Source organism: Gallus gallus, chromosome 1 (genome assembly GCF_016699485.2).
Source record: "Gallus gallus isolate bGalGal1 chromosome 1, bGalGal1.mat.broiler.GRCg7b, whole genome shotgun sequence".
NCBI lineage: Eukaryota > Metazoa > Chordata > Aves > Galliformes > Phasianidae > Gallus > Gallus gallus.
Genome location: NC_052532.1, coordinates 133,981,522 through 134,007,711, shown reverse-complemented (window position 1 = coordinate 134,007,711; position 26,190 = coordinate 133,981,522). Strand labels below are relative to the sequence as shown.

Here is a 26,190-nt window from a genome sequence, read left to right as displayed (position 1 = left end):
TATTGCTTAATGGGAATTTTCCAACACAGATGCAGCACTTGGGTTGAACCTTGTTGATATCACTGTCTGTCGTAATGCCAAATAGCAGCCCTGCTCTCCAATGGGTCAATAATCTCTTCTTGGATTCATGTCTGAAAATCTGTTCATATGACAATCTGTCCCATTTCCAAGGTCATTCATAAGGATACTCAAGAGTATTAGTACCAACATTAGGTCCCAAAGGATGTCACTAGAAATTTTACACGAGCTGAAGTTTGTGTGCTGATCACAACCTCTTGATCCGGCATAAACTTTCATCCCACTGTTTTTCCACTGACTGTACACTTATCTGTATATCACAAACTGAGTACGTGTCAAAGGCCTTTCTCAACTCAAGGGAGCAGCATCTGGTGTTCTCCCATTGCTCACAGTGTGGCTGGAGATATATGTAACCCCATAAATCCATACTCTCTGTTCCTTGAGATCTTCCATTTCACATATTTTGAAATGAATATTGCTTCATAACCTTCCAGAGACTGAGATCTGTAAAGACTAGAAATAGTTCTACGGAATAGCTCTATTTCTAACACTCTAAAGGATCATGAACATGCGGTTGTACAAGTATAATTTTTCAACAGAATATATCAGTTTTACATATGCATAGAATCATAGAATAGCTTGGGTTGGAAGAGACCTCAAAGATCATTTACTTCCAACCCCCTGCTGTGGGCAAGATTGCCAGCCACTAAATCAGGCGCTAGATCAGGTAGCCCAGGGCTTCATCCATCCTGGTCTTGAATATCTCCAGGGACAGGGCATCCACAACTTCTCTGGGCAGCCTGTGCCAGCACTTCACCACTCTCTCAGTGAAAAATTTCCCAGTTTCACTCTCTCAGTAAAAAATATTATCATCCATATATAATTTTGTCTAAACACTTCACACGAAGGGCAAGTGTATATGTATATGCATATGTATATGTATGTATATGTAACTACATTCTAATTGCTGTCTACAGATCACAGAGTGGCAGAATCCCAGTATGGCTGAGGCTGGCAGGGACTTCTGTGTCCATCTGGTCCAACCCTTGCTCAAGCAAGGCCAGCCAGAACAGGGTGCCCATGACCATGTCCAAACTGAATTATCTCCAAAAAGGGAATTTCCTCAGCCTCTCAGGACACCCTATGCCAGTGCTCAGACACCACACAGTTAGCATCGTTTATACTGACAGGAGCTAGGTATCATATCATGGAAGTTACCAAGATCTTCACCACTGACATCAGGAAGTGAACAAAGTAAAATCTCATTCCTGACTTGTACATGTCACATGACAAGGAGACACTTCCATTCCTTTAAAACATAAGAAGGTCAGCACTGAATTCTCAGTGTTGGATTCTGAGGTGATGTATGGGTACCAGGAGATTGTGTATGTACACCCTCAAAATTTCACTGTGTTTATTTCTAACAGTATTCTTTAATTGATTTCTAGTTGTTTTGGTAGCTGTTCATCCACTAGATGTCATACTGACTCTTCTCTTTTAATAAATGAAAGTGAATTGGTTTCTTGATTCACTTTTTCAGTGGTACGAAGAATAGGGAAGCATAGAGCAGAAGTTAAAGGGCATTAAATCTCTAGGTGAAAGTTCTAATTCTACAACCAATTTGATTTTTGCTGTTTAGTTTAAGTTTTGACAATCTGAAGATTTGTGAGCTTTTTATAGAGACATAAGAGATTTTCACACAGGGCATGCTTCCTTTTCATTATTCCAGTTTGCCTGGTGTAGCTTCTATTTATCCAAGACAAATATGAAATATAAATATGCCAATTTAGATACTCACTGGGTTGTGTGTGTTGTAAAAGAGTACCACAATTCTACAGCTGTGATAATAGCTGTAGAAAGATACTGAGTGTGTATCTCTGATTTTGCCACTAACCACCAAGGAATATAAAAAGAAGTGACAACTTCTGCATTTCTCTGCCATTACTACAGTCACGTACTCATCCCTAGGCTCAGTAAAAGGTCTCTACTACTCTCAGAATGTACCCCTTTTCTTTCTTTAAAGGCAACTAAACCACATTTAGAGTTCTTGGGCACTTCTGTTATTATTTCCTTTTATTTTCTCTTTGTTAGCCATGAAGTTTGATGCAAAAGAATTGCTACCACAAGAGCCAATTAGTGGGTTTATTTTTCACCATCCTGCTCACGTAGTTGGTGTACAGAAGTCAGTAAGGTATCTCCTGATTTCAGAACAGCCCAGTTCTTTGTTGTCACCCTGCATTTCCCCATTGTACCTTCTCTTCCACTTCTCCTTCTCAGCTTCAAAATTCAGTTATCATCGTTCCTTCCTTCACACTTATCATCCTTTCTTCCTTCCTTGTAAGTGCTCAGAACACACATTCTATTAAAAACTGATCTTGTCTTTAAAGGGAATATTTTGTCTTCATCAGAAGTTGCTGTGAAAGATTTTCAGAGTGAAAAGCAACTGGCCATGCCTTAGTACTAGCATTATTTCCATGGGAAGAAATGGTACTGTGACAACCATTTAAACCTTGACTAAGTTTGTAATAAACCAGATCTCTTTTGTGGGCACAAATCCATTCTGTGAAGCTTCCAAAGAGATGGTGACATGTATCTAGAGGGATCTTTAGGAACGAGTCCTAGTACTGAATATGATCTAATGGGAGAGTAATAAAATACAGCATTAAATGTTTTACAGATGTGGTGAAGTGAATAATCAGTGCATGAACACTTGAAAATATAATAACTCAGAGAAAAGCTGTCTTCCCATTGACTTTTTAATGTCATGTTGAAAAAAATATCAACACATATATTTCATATATAGTCTTCCTACTCCAATAGCTATCCATAAGTCTGAAATTCCATACTCAATAAAAATCTAAACTGTGCAGTAAAAGGACGTGGTAGCATTAGACATTCTGCATCTAATTTTCACTTTTCAAGTCCATCTCTATAGTTAACTGAAGCTCAAGACCAGGCCTTCTCTGATTAAAAAAAAAGTAAATCTGTATTTAAGAAGCTAAAAAGATTAAAATTCCCAAGGATATATGCACTAAAACATGTTCATACATTCCTGCACTCAAAAGAGATTTCATTCTGACCTTTGCATCTCAGGGTATTCTCTGTCAGAACAAAGCATAACCAGGAATAAGATCAAAGAAGGGGGAAGAAGGCGATACTGGCAATTATAAAACTGCAGTGAGCCTCTATCAGTAGCTTAAATGAATGCTATCAATGTACAAAAAAATAACAATATTCACAGCATGCTCTTCCATACTTGACAGATCTAAAATACTACTACTTATAAGAATTTAATATATGTAGTTGCAGCTTTCAAAACAAAATCATCTTCTGATAGCTCTATGAAATAATTTCCCCTTTCATGAGTTTCACTTTTGTGTACAAATATATTAAATATATATTGGTCAATCAGTATGTATACATTCTCCTTAATACTGCATTTCTAAAGAATGCTGTATTCACATTACTCTCAAAAGAGCCTCTCTTGAAGCATCCATGCTAAGGAAAGATTCAATTTCATAGTATGAGTAATGCTACTGAATCAAAAAGGAACACATGGTGGATAAAGTGAAGAAAACCACATGATAATTTCCAGTCAAATAGCACAAAAGTTATTTATGTTTGATCAACTGTATTAGAAAGATAAAGTAAATCTATCCAGAACCAAAAAAAATCATTAATATGTATAATTATATATAGGAAGAGAATAGGTAGATTCTGTTTCCTGTGACATGCAAAATTCGGTACTCTGCCTGGAATTATTAATTTACAGAATTCTCAAACCTCAACAAAATTCCCTCGGCCCCTAGACCTGCTCCATCCATTTCCCTTATAATTACTCAACTGAGTGGCTGAAAGAAGTGGGGAAAAAATGCAGACAGATGTCCAGACTGCAAAGTAATGTACCTACTGATAGCAAAAAGAGAATCAAACACCGATGGTTCAACTTGATGAAGTACCAGCATTTTCTTGGGCCGACTGTTCACCCAGCATTAGCTGAGTCTGAGGACCTGAGTGTCACTGGCATATGGTACCTCACGTGTTTCCAGAACTTCGAATTGGATGACTGTGGGTGCACAGTGTGCTGCTCTTTCCATTTGACAGTACCCTGCTGCTTGATGATGTACCGAAGAGATTCCTGAAGATTCTCGTAACTCCCCATCTTCTCCATTTCCAGTAGGATCACCTTCGTATCATTTTGAATGAGGGCATTGTATAAAGCAATATGCTGATCGTAATTAAGTTCTTGACAGTTAATCAGCTGCTGTGTGAGAAGGATGATCAGCCGTCTGCTCTTCTGTATCCTCTTCTCGATTGCATTCGCTTTATCTAGCAGTGCACACAAAAAAAACAAGACTATGAAATTTCCTTCACGAACTCTTTTCTATAGGCACTTCATTTCTTTTATTTTGTAATCAGAAATTACCTTTTATCACTTCAGTCAGGTACAGTTTATTCATTAGAAAGACTTAAAAATCTCACAGTAATCAAAGTTTCCTTTCAGGTGTTTTCTTTAGTTGAAATCTTAATATTTGCACTGCTCTTAAGAACTGAGGAATTCAACAGATCAAGCTCAGTAGATCTGGCTTGCACCATATTTGTGCTTGAACAGTAATTTCCATGTAAGAAAGTATATTCTTAAAGTTTAGTGCTTTACGGATTGATCCTGCAGTACTTACACATGAAAACTAGTCTTTTGGAGACCTCATTGTGGCCTTCCAATATCTGAAGGGAGAATATAAAAAGGAGGGGGTATGACTGTTTACGAGGGTGGATAGTGATAGGACAAGGAGGGGTTTTAAACTAAGACAGGGAGGTTTAGGTTTCGGTTGGATGTTAGGAGGAAGTTTTTCACATAGAGTGTGGTGACACACTGGAACAGGTTGCACAGGAGGCTGTGGATGCCCCATCCCTGGAGGCATTCAAGGCCAGGCTGGATGTGGCTCTGGGCAGCCTGGTCTATTGGTTAGTGACCCTACACATAGCAGGAGGGTTGAAACTCAATGATCATTGTGGTCCTTTTCAACCTAGGCCATTCTATGATTCTATGATTCTATGATTTTGGTGACTTACTTCTAAGAAGCTTATTTTCCTGTAGAGGGAGTGTTAATATCCCTGAGCTATAGAATGCTGTTTTATATGCAAGCCTGTGCACTGGGCTGGCATCCGCTCAACATTCGTATATCAGCATGACTGAAGGTGTTTTTCTTTCCCTCTGAAATGTTAGAGACAATTAGAACTGTGGTGTTGGGGTGTTGTACTTAGAAACCTCAAGAGCTGGCACGCCGTGGGAGAAAGTTCTAGATAAAGAAGGGTAAGGAAGATAACTGCTTGAATGACTTCTCTGACCTATTTATTGATGATGAGAGCATTCTCTGCTAACAGTTCACCTTTCTGTGAGGTTCACTGTTTCTAATTCCTTTCATTTTCTTTTTTTTTCATTAGATTTCCCTAATATTAGAACCCTAATAATAGATCATTTGGAACATGAGAAAAACTAAGATCAGCAGCTATTTTTATATATTTAGTTTCCATAACTGCAAGGCTTTAAAAAACACATATATCAGTTTTGAAGTACAGTCCACTGAGCTCAGGACTGAAAGATGATGGAACCTGGGGAGGTATTTAGTTCTGCATTTGGATTTGTGATGCCACACTTATGGGAATGTTGAGGATGGGACTGCAAATACTTCAACAGTAGAAATCATTATAACATATTTTGTGGATATCAGAAGTTCATATGAATTCAGAAAGTGGCAGGAAGCAGTGTGGAATTAAAAAAAAGAAAAAAAAAAAGAAGAACATCAGCTGTTACAAATAGAAATTCCAGCATCTGAAGTCCACAGACTGCTGGAAAAGCATACTAGGCAAAGTATCGTATAAACCTGCCCTGTTCTTAAGGTCTTTTCCAGTCATTTGCCAGTGGTCACTGCTGATGGTGAGACACTTGGTTGCATAAAACATTCGTCCAGTGAAGTATGATCATTCTTACGTTATTTTCTCATGTTTCTGTCTATTACTGATACAGTAGCTCTGGCAGTGCTTAGTCAGATTCTGTGTCAAGGAAAGTGGCTGACAAGACAATGAGACCATGAAAAGAGTGGAGCAGAAGGTAATGTTGGTGAAACCTCTTGGTTTTCTGCAAATTTGTGTTTGTACCTCCCTGGGCATCCATTAAGTTGTAAAAAATTCCCTTAATCTATAAGACTAGAAAACAAAAATAATGTAAATTAAGGAAAACCAGTGGGAGTCCAACAGCTATACAGCAGTGTTTATCACTTGAATCATTTCCTTGTATTGGCCTTCATTACTGGAATAGCACAAAATTAAAGCTCTTCTCCGGAACCAATTGTCATAAACAATTCTTGAAACAATAATTCCATTTTACATCCTCACTGTATTTCTTTTTTTTTTCTGGAAGTACACGTAGTTTTACTGGGAAAAAATAGGATTCACCAAATGGTAAGTTACATTTTCAGGAAGGATCACAGTAACTCCAAGTGGCATTTGCTGTAAATAACTCCTGATTTACTCTGTGGTTAGCATATTTTAATTATAAGGTTTGAGATTTGGAAATCTAGCAACAAAAGGCTCAAGATCAGAAGGTAGTCAAGAGTGGGGAGTATTTGGTAAAGAAAATCTGTCTGAAAACAGAGAACTTTTAAGCCCTCTCCACGACAGATTGATTCTGAACAGCTTTTCCACACAACTGGAAACATTTTGAAGCATGACAGTGGACAAGAAAGGCAACTGCAGAAGGCAGGGAATGTAAGCAAGGAAAGGAGAAGGACAATGGTCAGTGCCAGCCAGGGAGGGATGCTCATGTCTGCTGCTTTGATGGCTGTGAGTGAACATGGTCTGGCAGTTGACACCAGCAGTGCTCTCCCTTATCAAGTTAAGAAGGGCAAGAGCTGCCTTGGCCCAGAGCTCACACGTTGATAGCCAGAAGAACCAGGCCCCCTTTCTGACAGTACCTAGGTCTGAACAGAGGGAAGGGAGATCTCTGTGATGCCAGACAGCAACGTCCCTCAGGCTCATGTTGGGATATCTATGCATTTGTGCTTAATAATGTAAAAAAATAAAAATCATTCATCCTTTTCATTGTTTTCAAAATTAGTTTCATTGATATAGTTGACACTAACTTTATGGTAGTTGTAATTCTGAAGTTGTTAAGAAATTTTAAGTTTCAAAATGATTTTAAAAAAAATCTGATAAAATCAAATGGGAAAAAAAAAATACTTATTGTCCTAGGCTGGCTTGGTGAGTCTTTATTGTGCTTGGGTTACAAGCATCCATTAATGCATTTGCAGACTGAAAATGTCTTGGTTTTCAGCCAACATATTAGAGCCCCTGTTAGACCCACAGTTTGTACTTCATTTGCATGCTATGCTCTGTTTTCTCCAGGAAGGTTTGAGAGTAGTGTTCCATAAGAAAATACCGCCCTGGTGTAATCATCACCTGAACAGATGGCATACTGTTTTGCCATTGACATATCTGTGAGTTTCGTTGTTCTGGATCAGGTGGGTGAGGTAAGGTCTGCCTCAGCAACTCTTGCAGCTGTCTGCATTCTCGTTGCAGTGGCTTTTCCCAAGGCCAGGCAGAACTTTTGTCTCTCCAGGAAAGAACATCAGTGATCTTGGTTCAGCTCTGTGCAGATGAATCACCCTGGCCCAGTGCAGATGATTTTGGGTATGTTTAACTCAAAATGAGATATCTTTGGCTTCATGCCTCTTTTCTGATAAAAAGAGAACATCTGGTCCATGGAACACCAGAGCACAAGTCATACAAGTGAGCTCTGGCGGAAAGTAGATAGCACCTAGATTACAGCTGATAAGAGAGAGAGCATAGAGAGGTCCACATGAAAATTAACACTGATTAATTAACAAGACTTCATTTCAGAAAACAAGGAACTGGATGTGAAGAACAAAGAATGTCTCTTGAATTAGTGCTGGGAATTGTATGAAGTGAAAGTAGGTCACCTTGGTATACAGAAGCTGAACTTCCTGCAACTTTAGCACCATTGCCACAGGTTGAAAAACCATGAGTGATAACAGCAAGGTTAATTACTGAACTTAATTTGTGGTTTTCTTCTCTTCAGTGTTTTGTAGACCTACTCGTGCATGCTTTGTCCAGATAGTGGCAATGCAGACTTGCACTCTTCGAAGAGCAGGTGTACATCTGAAAGAGTCACTCTCTGGGTCACATTTCCTGCATCACCCAAGAAGGTGATAAACAACTCATGCCGCACCCTATGGCTTACTTTTCTTAGAACTTCAACAAGCACAAAGTGCCGTTGTGTCACCCTGCCTGACACATCAGACACAGCTGCTGCTGAGATGAGCAACCCGCCCAGGAATGCCAAGGGACCTCCTTCCCTCCTCCCTGACCTTGAGGGTCTAGAAAAACAACTTGCTCCAACGCAATAAATAATGCAGTGGATTATCTAATTTGAAACTTACCTTCTCCAGGATATGTATCTCTGCCATAAATGCATAATGTATAGCCACATTTATTTTCCAGAATATCTGGCATAATTTGGTAAACAAAATATTCTACAAAAGTAGCTTCAGTGCTGTGGCTCCGGGGGTAAATAACATAGGCATCATATATCTTCCCATCTGCAAGGCAGAACAAGAAGAAAGTAGATTAAGTTAACATGAATTGGAGCTGTCTATTGCAAAAGCTAGAGAGAAAGAAGAAGGAGAAGAAGAAAGAGAAGAATGTCTTTGAAACAGATCTAAGTAGATCTTGCTGCTAATCATAATGAGGTAAATCACTGAATACACTTTGGAAATTAGAGAGTGTACACATATTTCCGTGCTCAACTGTTATTTCCTATGCACTCGCCACTTTGGAGAATCTGACCATTGCATTGTAAAAGATCTATCTCGAAGTACTTAGAGTAAGGATTCAGTGAAGTAGAGATGAGTATCATCATTTGTTATGCCAGTGTTATGATAGGCTCTTAAATCAGATTTTCAGCGTAATTCATTGTAATTTTGTGTATGTTTGCTTGTTTTTAAAAGTGAAAACAGTATTGAATTCATTGTGTATGTAATACATCACTACAGAACCAAGGCTAAAGGTGAATGTAAAGCACTACCAGAGCTGTTTGTTCCTTCTTATATAATGATTGCAGAAGTCATGAAAAAGGAAGTATTGGGCTCAACTGGCATGTGAGTTAGTAAATAGCTATCAGATTTATCTGTTTCCATATTATTTGTTCTTTCCTTTTATTTAAACTTTAAACCTTGTGCAATGCTTACTCACCATCCTTGACCGAATAGGCCTGAAACAAGTCCCGATACAACAGGACGATATCAACTCGAAAGGACTGATACAGTACAACAGAGACTGCTACTGACATTAGGAAAACTAGAAATCCAGCAATCATGAGGACATTAGGACCTGCTGCAAAAAAAACAAAACAAAACAAAACAGAGAGAAATGTAGTGTTAGCTGCAGCCTCAGCTTCTCTTATCTTCTGCTGTGGCTTGAAGGAGCTCACCCTGATAAAAATTCTTCCTTCCCCAGCTGGTGTATGCAGCACAGAGGCCTGTTGCACCCCTGAAGTAGAAGCATACTAGGCAATACATACTGAATATCCACCCGTGTTGAATGTAAGCGCACTAAATACCACAGCTGGCAGTGATGTTTGTAGTTTGTAACATGACCAACTACGATGTTAAAGGATTTTGCAAGGCAGCTGAGCCCAAGCCTGACAATAGAAAATGTCCACACAGGGGCAAGCAGAGGTTTGAGTGTAGTTGCACAAACAGGGCACAAAGAAACATGTGCAAATAATAAAATCTGCAAGATAAGATCAAAGTATGCAAAACAAGCAAGAAAACAGAGTGAATCTGGTCATAAAAATAAGATAAACTACAGCAGAAGTAGAGGAGGCTCCTTTCAGGGACAAGGAGCATAAAGCATCAATGACAAATAAAGAAAACTGGAAAGAAAGGAGTCACCCATTGTGGTTCCAGCTTCCCTCATGGAGGAGCTCTTGAATCTGATCATCTCAGCCTCAGAGGTGAAGACTATCAGGGACAGCCATCATCAGCTCTGTGCTATCATATGCTTACAGTTTAGTATAAGATTGTGATTATCACCCTTTGGGGAAGAGCTACATTTCTGTAGCAGCCCAGAGAGCTATGTTCTTATATTTGCACATTTATTCTCTTGTTCTGTGATATACATAGCAGAAGTCAATCTAGATATACACAGCCTCTAGATGTCACCTATTTCTGCTGCAGCCAAGAGGTGATGGGAGGCAGAAGCAAGGTCATTTTGTACTCTCTCCAGACTAGAAAACAGAAAGCTGTAATAATCCACTGATTATTACCACCACAGAGCTGAAGAAATTTTTGATTCGTGTTCTGGACATAGTGAAAACACCCAGATTCGGTACTGAAAGCACTATGAATTCCAGAAGTTTGAAATTAATATAAACAAATAATTAAATAGCAGTTACACATACAGGATGCATTATTATTTTGGATGGAAGATTAAAGTTAATTGCCTTACAGAAGAAATCTACCCCAAAGCAAAGTAAATATATCCATCTAATTTGATTCCTCCTGATGTTAACATGTGAATTCAGAGCAGTTCCATGCAGTTTTTCTCTGACTGATAAACCAGTTAAGAGGGTTCCATTTGTAGTCCACCTTATTTACCTACCTTTTCCAGTCCATCATGGTAATTCATCATCCTATAGTTGTAATAACAAATGTTCTAGAGACTTTTCTATTATTCAAATCACTGAATTAGCTTGGATTAAAAAAATACGTGGCCCCAGAAGAGTCAGAATGGGTGACAGTTTAATCCCAAAGAAATGCATGTGAAAAAGAACAGGTTGTGCATCATATCTGCATAAAGGGACCCACCTATATATTTATTTCAGTTCAGTGTAGCAAACATAGCAATTGCCTGATGCAGCACCCTGCTTCTGAGTATTAGTAGAACCATGTATCCCTTCAGCATTACAATGGAGTTTTAGGCACGCTTCACAACATCTCAACTGCTGGAGGGTGCTTACATGTACTGGTAGCAGCTCAACCCAGACAAGCCTTAAGTCTTCAAATCTGGAATCAGACTTCCAGGTCTTTGCCTCCTTCTGTCTGTGAAACACACACAAAGCACACGTGGCTGCAGCAGCAGTGGGCCATTCTCTGCCAGCTTAGGAGCTGCATGTCACAGCAGTCCCAAGAGCCAAGTCCATTTCCTCTACAAAAAAGGCAGCAAGATGGACTGGAACTGTTGGCAGACTGTGTGCAGCCAGCAAGCTGCCATTGGAATGCTCTGACCTCTACAACCAAGAAGCAATTCTAGAGCTTCTCTTGGACTTGGAATGAAATAAGATAAAATATTTGACAGTGAAGAGCCTCTTGTATTGAAATTTACAGGCTCCTGGGTTTTGCAAGAGATCACAGAACCATCAAGGTTGGAAAAGATCTCTAAGATCATCTTGCCCAACCATCCACCTTCCACCAATATTGTCCACTAAAGCACATCCCGAAGTAACACATCTACTCATTTCTTGATCATCTCTAGAGACAGTGATGAATAAGACAGTGCACTGAGGAGATAACCTTAAAGCAATAGACCCTAAGAAACGACACTGAAAAGCTAGATAAACAAAAGGCTTAGAAGTATATTTACTACTTCACTTGGTTGGAAATGAGGCAACTCTGACAGCATTTTCAAACTCTTTCTATTTCTTTCTTTCCCATTTAAAGGGAGAAAGAAATATTCACCCATGAGGCATCTATCTGATGAAGAATACTCTCAGCAGAACTAACAGATCAGGGAAAAAAGACATTCCGGTAAGATCAAAGTAAGCAAGAAAGCCAACCAGTTTTCTTCATAGCAAAGTTGGCTATTTTGTAGTTGTGACTGCATTACATGATGCCTACAAAGGAACTTCGTCCATATTCGATTGTATGATTTGATCCATAAACTCAGAAAGCCTCTTCCATGACCTACTGAGGATTATCCAAGGAACAGAGTTGGTCATTTTTTTTCCTATTGTTTCAGTTGTTGACCCTGGGCTTGCCACAACCTTACAAATACTGTTCTAACATGTCAAGCACTTAGAAAACAAACAGAAAAGGAAACAGGTTCCAACAACAACTTCTGCAGTAATGAACCTCAAAGGAGCTGTTTACATTTGGCTTTACACTGATTAGACCAATTCTGGAAAAAAAAAAAAAAGTGATAAATTTCCTGTGCTTATAAAACTTGTACTGCTTCAGATCAAAACCTCCACTGGGGTCTTCCTGGAAGAGCAGGTTCAGTTCCCAGTATGGCTGACTCAGCCTCTCATTTCTCTGGAATAAATCAGATATATTCAGCACAATGGGGGCAATGGCCAGAAGCAACTTTTGGAGGCCTTGAACACGGCTGACCAGATCCTGCTGTTCTGTTTAACTTCACTGCAATGTTTAGAGGCAGAGAGTTCACAAGCCGACTGTCACTGAGTACTGTTTATTTAAATTCAAGTGCAATGAGAACACAGAAATATCAGCTCTCAAGAAGCAATATTTGAGACGCTAGAGAAAACAACCCAGAAAAGAACATTTGAAAGCTTCTCCTGTCAGATGCAGGGAGAACAGCACCTTTTTGAAAGTTCTTTGGCTTCGAAAGGGAACGCACTTCCAGATAGTAAAAGTACAGATCTGGGTGTGGAATTCCTACCCTCACCTGTCTACTGAAGATGAGCTACAATGTCAGCAAGGAAAAACTTTGAGGGAGATCTGGTGTGCTGGGCTGAACTGGGTTAGAATGACTGGAATTTGTGGCATCCTACAGAGCAGAGTGTTCACTCTGGAAGTATTTGTGGTCCCCCAGGCACTTTTTACTTTCTTGCAGATGAGAACTGAAATAAAACAGTGCTGGTAGGTCAGACCTATGAAATGCAATCATCAGCTATTTAACTAGCCCTGAGTGAAGATGAGGAACTAGAAGCTGGTGGTAGTTTAGATATTAATTAAAAGAGTGGCACTTGGGAGATATTCTGACAGCCCCCGTATCTCTGAGAAGGCAGATAAAGGTAATGCTGAAGGGAGGTTCCTGTTCCTGCCTGCTCTGCTGGTAGAAGGAGTTGAAATTTCCAATGTTTTTCCACTTGCCATGGACTCACTATCAGAGTGTTTGCCTGCTGCCTGGTGTTCAGCAAGACTTGCTACATCCTCACCAGGAAAAGTGGAAGAAAACGTAATGAAAAAGCGTCACTAATTCCTTATGCTTACCAGAGACTGACACCATGTAAGAAGTTACGCAGATGATCTCTGAGCTCATGAGATGATGTGTCTTGTGGCACAGAGGGAATGTAAAATACGGGATGATCACCATCTCTGGAATTAAATAAGGGAGCATAGAACTGGAAGAGCTGGAGGAAGTAGATCAGCCTGTTTCATTGGCTGATTCTTTAAGTTTGCCTCCAGAAGTATTATGAAACATAAAAAAATGTTTTTTTGAAAAAGTGTTGACGAAGGAGTCAAAAGATACAAAGCAGCCTTGGGCAAAGAGGAGAGAGAAAGGATGGGAAATAGCATTGAAGGAAGGGTTTCATATCGACTTGGGATGGTCAAAGGCTGTGCAGGGGCTGGATGAGCAAAAACAGAAAGCTCTTCCTCAGCAGGAGAAGCAGCAGCCTATCAACATAGCAGCAGCAGCTGAAACACATAGGGATGTCATCACTGCCTAATGGAAGCAAGGATGCAGTTGCATCAAAATGCATATCCAAATCCTCACTAAAATTCTGTTAAAACAAAATGTTTGTGATTTCTCTGTGTCCAAAAGACACAGTGCCCATAGTTTGAACACCACCAAATCACACCAGGCACTGCATTACTCCTGATAACTGAGGTGCCTGGGTCATGCTGCTCACTTCCAAAGAGTCATAGTAACATAGAAGCATTAAGGTTGGAAAAAATCACCAAGATCATCAAGAGCTTCTCAAAAAAAAAAAAAAACAAAACCAACCTTGTGACAGGCTCGTATATGAACATACACATAAGTGCACAACAACACACATCCTGAAATGGAACGTGCACATTTTTCCCTGTGCTTTGTCATTGACGTTCTTTCCTGTTGCGATGTTAAGGAACGTTTTTGTTTGTCATAGAGACAAAAGCAAACAGCTCTCATCACCCTTGGCTGTGACAGAAACTCCTCACTCCTCTCTGACAATTTTTAGTTCTTATGTGGATGACAATTTTTATCAAAGCAATCTAACAAAATCAGCCATAAAGATACTGCTAACAATGAACTAGAACTTGAAGTACTCGATTATGACCCAAAATGTTTTATTTAACTCCTGGCTTCCTTGGAAAATGTCTGTGTGAGCCAAATCATTCATTCAGCATGTTTTTGATGACTGTAAGACTGAAGAGATTCAAATGGAGCAACTCTGATACAGTTGCCTACAGCATCTTTGCATCTTCCCTTAACCTGTCATCTCTGCTGCTATTTAGCTGATTCATAAAATGCCCCCAGAAGTGATTAATTTCAGTAGTAAACAGAACAACAATACGGATCTCTTCCTATCACAGGCTTGCACTACAAAGAATAACAATGCAACCCATATTAAATGCTTTGGGGAAAAAATATGAGAACACAGAACAGGAATGTGTGAAAAGCACACTGACGGACAGCAGCTAGGAGACGTGAGTTACGCTGTAGGAAAAACAAAGGAACAACCATAGACATATATTTAAAAACAAAACAAAACAAAACAAAGCAAAACAAAAATCTGTGTTGTTTTTTTTTTTTCATTAAAACAAAAAGAAGCAAAAAAGAAGAGTACACATTTTTATTATACATCTACAAGATGTGAGGCACAAGGAATCCCTGAGGCATTTTTATTTTACTCAGAGGCAAGCTATCGTTGTTTTAGCACAAACATTGCTGGTCTGTGAGGAGCAAATAAAGACAACTAAAGCAGAGCGCTGCCATTTCTGTATTTAGCCTTGCTCACACCGACAGTCACGAGCAGCAGAAGCAGGCATCTTGACAGTAGCAGCAACAGGGAGAAGGGGATAGACATCCACACAACACAGGCAGCAACAAAGAGCTTTCCTGAACATTTACTGAGGACCTATGGATAAAAACAAAATAAGGTTTGTCTGAAGAAGAAATCAAATTTAATTAATCACTTCATGAACACAAAATATCAAGCATACTCATTCCTTCATACAGACTTTCTCTCATCTAGTTTGCAATATGGGGACAGCAAATGGTTTACATTGCCTGCCTTACAGTTAACAGGAAGCATTGCTTAGTTTCCTTCCCCTTCTTTGCAAGAACATTCCCACAGTTAATTCATCACAGCGCTGATGGGCTCTCAGCTTCCTCAGAGGTGCTAAACTCTCACTTACCAGGCAACATGCAACCAGAACATTCCCTCTTCCACTCCTCTGGGGAATTCTGGGATGTCCTCCTCAGTGATGCCCCCTCCTCTGCTATAATCCACCTACATTCCTTCTAATCTCGGCTACAAGGGAATATGTCTCTGCTTGAAGGCAGTTATAAACAGTAAAAAATCATAGAATCATAGAATCTCAAGGTTGGAAAGGACCTACAAGACCATCTAGTCCAACCGTGCTCCCATTCCCATTGCTACCACAAGTTACTAAACCATATATCGTAGCTCCTCATCCAGACACCTCTTAAACACTGCCAGGGATGGCGACTCCACCACCTCCCTGGGCAGGGCATTCCAGTGCCTGACCACTCTCTGAGAGAAAAAGGTTTTCCTTATGTCTAACCTAAACCTCCTCTGGTACAACTTGTGGCCATTTCCAAAATACTGCAAAACATGTAGCTATGCAAATCCTGTGATCAGAATAAACTTTATTTTACTCTTTCCACCGTTCTCTCCTGGAAAACGAATCCCTCTTTAAGGGCTTTGTGGTTTATTCTCAAGACCTTTGGTGGCTCAGCACATTTAAAGGGATAACAGAGGAAACCACTAACCACTGTTTCTGCCAGAAGATTCAAATGCTGTGGTGCAGCAACAGTGCTTTCTGGGGATCTGGCCATCCCCATTAAAAAGTCCTATAACAGATAAAGACCATCTCAGGCCCCATCATTTACTGAACTTATATTTTCTTTCTCTGGCAGAAATGACTGGATTTGAATTTAAAAATGAAGCTGAGAGAAAGCTTTCAAAGCGTTACTCACACACTGTGTGGCACACAGTGGGCACAGCGTTGCTCACAGGGAATGAGCAGGAATAGAATAAGAGCATGCTTGTCACGGTGCACCATCCTGCTCTTCATATTTACCCTCTTGCTGAAAGTTTGCTCTCCCATCCCCAAGGCTGCATTTACCCAAGGCCTTTCACAGAGGAATGAAGCCACAAGAGTTTTGCCACTGACTTCAATATGCAGGGAGAAAGCAGATTGTTTTTTCCTCCTTTCTGGAAGAAACTTTCTTACTACCAGAAAATAATAAATAAAATGAAAGAAATAAAAGAAAAATAGAATGAAATAAGCAGGAAAAAATAACGCCACCGACACCTTTCTAACAGTGTGAAGTATGCAAGAGACAAAATGAAACAAAATTTATCCTTACATTTTTTTTTGAGCCGTAACGTCACTGTGGTCCTTGTGTTTCCCATTTCATTCATCGCTACACATGAGAAACTGGACTGCAAATCCGTATGTTCTATGTTACTAATGGTCAAAGTTGCCTCTCCATAGTACTCTTGGTGTTGTCCTTCAAAACTAACAGTGAGAGAAAGAGGTGGTACTGGCTGCTGTTAAGAATAACTTGCATAGAAAGACAAGATTATTACATATTATATGCACTTACTAACTAAATTCTTGACGGATTTTTTCTTCATTTGCATATTCTGCTGGCATTTTATTCACATCCCACGTGACAACAGCTATAGGCTGTTTCTTAATCCCCAGCCGGGCCTGACATTTCAGAGAAAAAGCAGCACCTAATCAGGAGTGATGAAAAACAAGAATAAATTTATTTTCCTCATAACGTCTTTTTCTACAAATCTTCATATCACTTTTGAGATCTGCCTCAGCAATTTCGGTATTTTCTGAGTTGAAGCACAGGAAGTGACTCACAGGAGGGTCTTGAAAAGAAATACTAAAAGGATATTTGAACAAAATATATTAACGGAGACTACAATATAAACTATTTATATATAATGCTCTGAAGGGAAAAAAAGACTTTACTTGTGATGCTTACCCCATGTGATCAGCTAGTGAGGAATGTGGAAAAGAAATGCTGTCTTTTATATAGACATATATGGAAATAGTGTAATATAATTTTCAATATACAGTATTTATCATAAATTTTATTTGCAAATTCTTATCCTGGATTTTATTCAAGCTGAAAAAACTAGAGAAAAATGGGGTAAAATTAAAACAGGAGATATCTTCTTATGCATTTGTTATCAGGAAATACTTATTCCAGCAATTAAAGTCACCATTGCACTGAAGTAAATGTAATTACAACACTTTAGAGATTTTCACATTAATCTGCATCAAAACAGGGCTTAGGTAAGGTTAAAAAATCTTATGATTTACATCCTGAATTGGCATTAGGGAGTGTGAAGAAATCCCTTCAATTCTGCAAGCAGAAGACAATAGAAATGACACGGTGTTTTCTAATCATTAAGTACATTTGCACCATGCACTTTGAGATTAATTACTGTCCCAGAAGGGTAGGGCATTAAAGACTAGCTATCGTATTAAGGAGAGAGGTGCCTGGCACACTAATTCTGAGTGATAAAGGAACTGGAGGAAAGGAAAAAAGAGAACAGGAATGTGTTTCCACGTGGAAAGTGTTTGGGCCTGGGGTCTGCCGGGGTCTGGTGCTACAAGTTATGAGGAGTGAATCTGAACCTCTGAGAACATCCATAGTCCTAAACAAAAGAAAGACAGATGCAAGTTCCAGAACACCAAGGGCTGTCCAGCTCTCTATTTGCTGCTTCATTTCCTATCCTTTCATTCCAACAAGTATCTTCCAACCAGAGCAATCCACTCAGTGCTAGCCACCACAGGCAGGACCAGCAACCTGTCCCTTGCTCTCCTTCATTCATCAACAGAGATGCAGCTGCTGTGTCTGGACCAAAATCACAAGCAAGAAGTATTTCTAGTTGCAAGAATAGTCCATTCTTCCCTCTTCAGGGTATCATCAGGCAGTTTCAAAGGATTTAGTTACAGCCCTCTTTGAAGTGGATAGAAGCTGTCACGCTTCCAGCTGATATGTGATAATTGACCATATGAGTAATCCTAGTTTATCCCTGTCAAAGTAGAATAGATTATTTAAACTTTTAAATTGCTGCTTAATTTCTCAATAGCCTATCATTTAGATATAACTTCACATCGCTATGCCTGGAATGAATTAAATCTGGTAAAAATTGTAGTGCAAAAATGTAATTAACCTTCTCCCTGAAGTGGCCAATGTTTGTTAGGTCACCACACAGTGCTGGTTTAAAAACAATGTAAAGTCTTTACTTACCAAGCTCCACTTCTAAAACGTCTTCATCTTTTGGAAATAAAATTTGAACAGGTAGGGATGAGTGCTTTGCTTTAGAGATTAAGGAGAGAAAGGAAGGACGTATTAGAAAATTGTGAAAATACATTTTATGAAGTAATGGGATTACATCAGTTTGCAATGACAATGAACATCCCTTGTCAACAGCATTCAGAAGGAACTTCTCCTTCAATATATTTATATTTCATCTCTGATAATTATTGATATGGACAGGTCCAAGCTACACTGAAACACTTGGCTTGACTTAACGATCTATTCTCCTTGTTGCATCTTTCCTTGTCATTCAGACAATCTCTCATTTCCCAGTCAAAACACATTGCTTGCTATCCTTCCCATCAAGGCACTTCCGTGAACCCCGTAACCACATTTTCCTATAAAATATGCAGGAACTTATTTAATTCCCTTTTCCCAGGCTGCTATAAGACCCACTCTTTTTATCTATCCTTTGTCTAATTTTCATTAGCTGGATCTTGAAGAAAAAAAAAAAAAAAAAAAAAGCCAGAGAAAGACAGTAATTTCCTAGCTAACTGACAGTGCTACGATTTTAGCTGCCAGCATGCAGATGCAGAATGTCCTCTAAACCAGTGTGGATTTTCAGACCAACAGGGACACACAGAAGCCAGTATTAACAACACGTAACAGTTTATTCATCCAGCAAACTTATTTTAAAGGCTAATAAAATCTCACAGAAGTTGCTGTTAGGTATTCTGAGTGCTGTATCAGACTCAAGACACCCAGCTGAGATTTCACATGCTATGTTGCAATCTTTTCATTCTGAAACGATTAAAAACATAATCAAATTAGCTTGGAAATGAAGTAATCTGCCTGGATGCAACGAAGATTTCTGTAATTTTGGATAGCTGTGTGCCAAGTAAATAAGAGCTATTTCCATTACAGCCCAGAGAGAAAAGAATTCTGGACTAGTTAGAAAAGTTTTGATGAAAGTACAAAGAAAAATGCAATGTGAAGAAGAGGTTGCCGTATAGACCAACAGAGTATTTATTAGACAGAAACGGGGAAGAAAGGCATGATATTTCATAAGGTACTGTACTAGCTCTCTCCTCAAACATCAATTCTGACCAGCTCAGAATAACTAGAGCATGCTCTTCTACTGAGGATCAGGACAAAAACTATATTGAGGCTCCACAGAGCTGGGCACAGTTTCCCACAGCAAAATGTTCTGATGTCAGACCGTGAATGAACTACATCTATTTTTCAAAGAAAGCAAACAAACAAATGAACAAACTGTTTTTCTATTGACCTGATTGCACAACTGAAGAACATTTTGAAGTCTGGTAAGTTGATACAATCCAGAACTGATGATTACTGACATGTTCTTGCCCTGACTGACACCAAAAGACAAGGCCTTGCTGAGGACACTGAATCCCAGAAGCAACCCAGAATCCAGACATCTCAGCCACGTTCACATTAAAAAAGGTTATAGTGATCAGTGAGCTCCATTCAGTTACTGTCTGTGTTCATCACTCATTTTGTCCCAGTCAACAGAAATCCAAAAGTTTTTTAACCAAGATGGACCAGCAGGTGTTGAGTTGTATGCCATCTGCATTTCAGCAATCCAGTGATTAACAGAAGATCCTACAGACCCTTCCCTTACCAAAGCAATAGAAAATGAATTTTTGTAGCATGTTTTGAAAGAGCCCCTTCACCTCAAAAGTACATGCTATCAGTCAGCTCTACCAATCACTATATGCAATCAGGGTCATCGGAGACTATTACTGAAAGCCTGAATGTGGTTGGGTCTGAATGTAGTGCCATCTTGCTCTGTTTGGATCCCCACCCACAAAATCACCTAAAAACATGTTGATCTAAAGTTTCATTAAAATACAACAGGCTAAGAGAAAATATTTTTCTTTTTAATGTACAAAAGAAGTTTCCTTTTCTTTAAGGAGACATAAACCTTTGTTATTTCAGCAAGTCTTACCTTCACTTACAAAGATCCTTGTTGCTGATACATTGAACACCCTTCCTCTGTGAGTATAAGTAAATTGACAAGTATAATAGCCATCATCCTCCTTATTCAGGTTTTCAATAAAAATATAAGGATCATACATGAAATATCTTTCTCCCTGTAGAGGTCTGCAGTCCTGTAAAATAAAGCTCTCTTTAGCTGGTTGCAAATAGCTCCCACAGTAATCTGATCTACAGCTGGCACTGTCATTGCTTTATTTACCTTATACCACTGGATGATAGTAGCATTCTCATAATTCCTAAATGTAGGGCAAGAAATTTTTCCTTTTCTAGTTTCATTTGCATAAAGTATCCGGCTGGGGAAACACGTCCCTTGCTTGTATGGATGCACCTGTACATTCATTTTGCGCTCTTTCTTGCTCCCATCTGGACTTTAAAAATTGAATAAAGAAGGTTCAATGACAGCATTATTGTACAGACTAAAATAAATACTTGCAGCAAATGTAAGTCTTGTTTTAAAAACTCCTGAATGATTGCTATATTCCAGATACATGTTGTTCTAAAGGTCTGCTACAAAAATAGCAGTTGCAGAATGGAAGTTAAATAAATTGGTGTACACCAAATGACATCATTTCCACAGAAAACAATTACAGTGCTTTTTTAAAACACGTATGATTTTTCTTCCCAACTCTTAACCGTTTCCCTTTCCAGTATTGCACTTACTAATTTATAACACAGGTGTAGTTTCCAGAATCCTCTAAAGAAGTTGGCAGAAACCAAAGAAATATTCCTTTTGAAAATACTCGTGATCCCTCTTCTTCTTCAGGAATTCTTTTCCTTGTGCCTGTGTGATGCCAGGTGACTTTTGCAGATAAAACACTGTGGGGACATCTGACAACTAAAGCTTCACCTTCCATTGTATCGTCTGCAAATGACCAAAAGATAAAAATCTCAGGTGAATTAAGCCTCAGACTCGTTAACGACAGAGAAGAACTTGTCATTTCTAGATCAGTAGGCCATGTGCCTCTATCTACCATCCTCAAGCTTTCAGAGATAATGTAAAGCAAATTGATTCCTAGTATATGCAGTTTGTTTTGTTTTGTTTTGTTTTCCAAGGAGATTTTACTCTGTTTTCATTGCAGAGAAAGGGAATATCAAGAATTTTTATTTATTTATTTTTAATGGAAGAAAAGAACTACCGGCAGGAGGAAAGGTGTAGATAAGATTGCTATAAAGGAAATCCAGAAGTTCTTGTCTCTGATGTTGATGCAAAGCAAAACAAAAAACTGAAATGAAGGACCTGATGGAAAGTTGAAAAGACATCAGAAAGGAATGAGAGAAATCAGTGACTTGGAAAATCGAATCACACACACAAAAAGAAAAGAAAGGGTGGAGTTGAGAGAAAGGAATTAAAACTTTATTTTTTAAAAAATATAAGTGAATGTAATACTGAAACTGGTCTGGAGAAACTTGAAACGGGCAATTTTGACAGATATTTAAGTGTTACAGTACCTGAGCAGTAAACTAGCTGCTGAAAATAGAAACTTCAGTCTGAAAGTCAAATTCCATTTTGGAGAAGGTTAAAAAAAAGAAAACTGATGAGGATGAAAACTGGACAGGTCAGCACAAGAGTTACAAAAGGTAAGGGAATAAGAAAATGAGACCAGGTGACCAAATAGCTAATCAAAACAGAGAATCTCCATCAAAAAAATGACATTCTGGGGTCATATTGCCACCACCTGGCTTCAGACACGTGGCATGCAGATCAGGTGGTGAGTATCTCTGCATGGTTAACGCTTGTCTCCTGGCTTCTCCACTGACATTACATATAGCCTTACAGACCCATCTAAATTACCCACATCGGGTAGAAGTATGCATAAACTCATCGTTCTAACAGAATTCCCACCCATGAGTCCTGCATTGCCCCTCCAAAGGATCAATGCAATGCAAATACAGTACTCTTCAGGAAAAAAGAGAAGAGGAGGAGAAACACAGAGAAGATGAGAGGCCTCATCTAAACATAGCAATGTCAGTGAAAATTGGTGAATTCTTGATCAGAATTTAGCCTATCAGTAAATCAGTTTTGTTTCTAAAAATTAGCATTCATCCTGTAAAACTGAGAATACAAAGAAATATTTAGAAATAACATCTTTCTTTATTTCTTAGACAATGCAGCTCATCTGGAAACCAGTACTACATGAGTGCTGTACAATGCAGTGTCACTGGTAGGAAATGATTGCAGGGTCAGCAGAGCTGCTGCAACAAAGTGCACATGTGAACCACCCTGCTGAGTGCAATTTAAGTGTGCTCACTCTTGGGGATTTGGCCCAGCTGGAGCCAGGAACAGAAGCTACTCCCAAATCCTCTCAAAGAGGCTTTTCCTTCTGCCTGCAGAGATGCCAAGAGCAGAAGTAGAGCCTGGATTTAAGTCTGAGAAATGGACAGCACTCAGTGCATTTTAGTACAAGGAGAAACAGCAACACAGAGCCAACTTCTAAGCTGTGATTTATGGCTTGAGATAAACTAGGCAATTTTAGCTTGAAAAAATAATCAGGAATAGTTTGCTGAATAAAATTAATCAGAAAGAATATTTTAAATCTGACTTACATGATTCTGATATCACGGAAACCGGGAGGAAGACAGATAGGAAGATCAAATGTACATACACCATCATATTTCTAAGCAAAAAAAAAACAAAACAAAACAAAGACTATCAGAATATACTACTGATGTACATCCATGAGCAGATAACAGCACTACGCAGAGATAAGCTGAGTCATGTGGGCTGGTCTGTACAGAATGTGTTTGTGGGTGCATGGCAGCCCTTCTGCAGCTTTGAGATGATGCTCTTAGTTCCACGGTCAATGCAATAACTGACGCACCATTAAAACTAGTGCTACGACTTCATTTAAGGGTGGGGAAATTTCTCTGCCATGGTGGGCCTCAGATAGAAGCCTCTTCTTTCTTGGTTGTTTCTGTTTGTTTTGTTTTTAAGGAAGGTAAATGTATTATGACATTCTCTTCACTGTCAAGAGTGAAAAAATATACCTTAATCTAGAAAAGGACATACCCTGGATTTGAAAATACATACCTGTCTGTGAATTAAGATTTCATCGAATCTAGTATGTGAGTGCATACACTTTCTTTCTTTTGGAAAGTGGAAGTGGAGGTACCATCTGTGACAGCTCCTCATAGGTAAATGCTTAGTGGCAAGAATGGAAACAGATAAGCACCATCAACAGTGCAAACCCAAAGGGGAAAGTGAAGAAATGAACTGGAAAGGTAGGTAAAGGAATATACGTTGCCCTCATACAACAGTAGTAGGACAGATTCTAGGCCCCACTGATGTTCTTATTTGTGTCTAATTGACGTGTACCTGCTGTACCTAGCACCTGGGAGAGTGGCTCAGGCACGCTCCAGCAAGCCACTGTATCAATGATACCAGCTATTGATTTGCAAACATTAGTCTGGATGTATTCTGTGAATATCTCGAGAGACAGTAGATATGCAATCCAAATGTATTAAGGAGTCCTAAACGCTTTATTTACCATCAAGAGAGCCTTCTCCTGAATGCTGTCGTTACCTGCAGATTACAGAGCAGTGCCTGTTGCTATCAGAGGAGGAAGGAATGATCCCACAGTGCTACCGACAGCAGATAAGTTGTCAAGAGAAAGCAGGTTAGAAGTGAATTGTTATTTGTACTGCAGATAGCAAGCACAGGAGGAGCTGTGAAAAATAGGCCAAAAATGCGCAGGCAGGATAAGTACTGCCGTCACATTTACTGCAAGGAATTTTTATTTCAGTGCCAAAGATTTCCAGACTAAACAAACATCGACAGGTCTACGTCTGTGCCAAGTCTGAAATTAAGAACAAACTCAAATTTGAGCTTTCAGAAACATCATTTGCTTTGTACTGATTTGGAAAGCTTCTTCTTTCAGAAGGTTTAATAAACATCCTGGCTTTTACTCTTAACTCTAATAAAACTTAGTGTTGGAAGAGAAAAGCATGAGTGTTTCAGTGTAGGTATTTGCAGGGTTCGTGTGAAGTTTAGACCTGAAAAATCCAGCATCCCAGCAAGGCTGCTGACATGGGAATTGAGTGACCTTCCATCACCTCCAAGAAATAATCTGTGTCAGTATCTGCTCATTTTCATTACAGCTGGAGTAAAGCACTGCATCCAAACATGTGCAGGCTACCGACTTCTTTAATCTTAAGGAAATCTTAGGCCAGCTTCATAGATATTTGGAGTTACTTTTCAACATAACAAACATCAGCAGCTTTGTCCTGGAAGGAATTAATGAGTTGGCCCAGGAGAGGGTTAGGATACAGAGAAAATTAGCACACAGGAAAGCTCACAGCAAGAGTACAGTAAAGCATTTAGAGCAGAAGGGTTTTTTTTGAGAGCTTATTTCTCATACTACCAAGGAGCAAACTAGACTGTCAAGTGGGAATGGGAAGCTGATTTTCATGTGTCCTGATTATTATAAGCCAGAATCGGGATTTATTAAGCAAATAAATGTTTGTCAATAGTTCTGTTGATCCCAAGTGTAACCAAATAGCCCCTAAAGACCCAGTTTTAAAGGAGGATGAAGAACCACCTTGTTGTGTTAGAAGTAGCAGTCTGTCAGGCTCAGCTCCTTGCTTCTCCAGAGGGAAGTGCTCTAGAAACATTTCGTGATATTTTTTTTCCAAAAGTGGATTTGTCAACAAATTGTTTGTAATGCTGTTCATGTAAGTGAATGGACATTACAGAAGTACTATGTATTGCATACCAAGAAAAACTGAAAATGCTTTTGTAGTTTCTAATTTAGAAAGTTTGACATGCTTTACAACATAAAAATACCATGAAATAGGACTGTGTGAGATGATACACTCACAGAGACTTCCCTCATTCATTCTTTGAGAGATATTTCATCTCTCATCAAACCAGAGAACACATTCTGACTGAAAATGAGCCAATAAAACAGTAACAGTAACTCTGATGTGATTCCAGAACAGTCAAAATAGTTGATGTCTACAATAATTAAAGCTATGAGCATAGAATTTAGGAAATTCACTGTTAAAATACAGCAATGGTTGAAGTCATATATAAATTATTTTTACAAAATATTTTGAAGGAATAAAGTACATAAATATACTAAATTGCATAGCAACTATTTTCTGGTTTTGAATAACTAACAAAATTATCTGCCAGAAAACTGAAGACAAACCCATTTCTAAATACACTTCGTTATGGATAAATCTTTATGTTGGTGCCAAAATTATTAGTCTTTCACATCAGCATATCCTATATTTGAATCTAATATTTTTTTCTTGAGATAAAGAGGCACATAAGTGAACTGAAATAAAGTTTCTTACAAAATTCTAGACACAGTTTCCAGCAGCATCAGTTATTACTGGCTGAATAATAAAATATTTGACCTACCCTCTGGAAATTCACGCAGTAGAGAAATGCTTTGCACTGGGCTGAGTCCTTTCCTTGTACCAGACTACTGGGAATGCTTTTTAACTGGCTTCTGCAATGCATATCTGGAGGAGCAGAATTTATAGCAGCATTTGAGACACCTCCCACTGAACAGAACAGAACGTGCAAATGGCTGTAGTAGCTTTCAGTGCATTATCAGCGAGGGGATCTCCTAGTTCCTGTCAGTCAGATGTCTTTTGCCAAGGGCATCGGCTTTCCATTTATCACAAACTATGCCATTTTATCTTGACTGT

At 39.0% G+C, this 26,190-nt stretch overlaps 1 protein-coding gene across 4 annotated transcripts; it reads right to left on the bottom strand.

The window, feature by feature from the left end:
• Positions 1–2,756: 2,756 nt before the first annotated feature.
• On the bottom strand, positions 2,757–25,992 carry IL1RL1 (interleukin 1 receptor like 1). Of its 4 annotated transcripts, none has more exons than NM_204275.3 (11): positions 25,898–25,992; positions 23,080–23,150; positions 21,196–21,397; positions 20,735–20,903; positions 20,486–20,648; positions 18,508–18,576; positions 16,837–16,969; positions 16,597–16,748; positions 9,289–9,429; positions 8,478–8,636; positions 2,757–4,347 (listed from the first exon to the last, which is right to left on the bottom strand). In NM_204275.3, exons 2-11 carry the CDS (start codon positions 23,144–23,146, stop codon positions 4,001–4,003), a joined length of 1,602 nt encoding a protein of 533 aa, NP_989606.2. In that variant the 5' UTR covers positions 23,147–23,150; positions 25,898–25,992; the 3' UTR covers positions 2,757–4,000.
• Positions 25,993–26,190: the final 198 nt, after the last annotated feature.

What these genes read in the sequence shown, in the direction of transcription:
- IL1RL1 (NM_204275.3), bottom strand. Translation starts at nt 23,146, where the DNA reads ATGATGGTGTATGTACATTTGATCTTCCTATCTGTCTTCCTCCCGGTT. An exon ending in ATCCGTCAAGAATTTAGTTA is followed by an intron (nt 16,749 to 16,836) that starts GTAAGTGCATAT and finishes TCTCACTGTTAG; the next exon opens with TTTTGAAGGACAACACCAAG. An exon ending in AGATACATATCCTGGAGAAG is followed by an intron (nt 4,348 to 8,477) that starts GTAAGTTTCAAA and finishes GTGCACTGCTAG; the next exon opens with ATAAAGCGAATGCAATCGAG.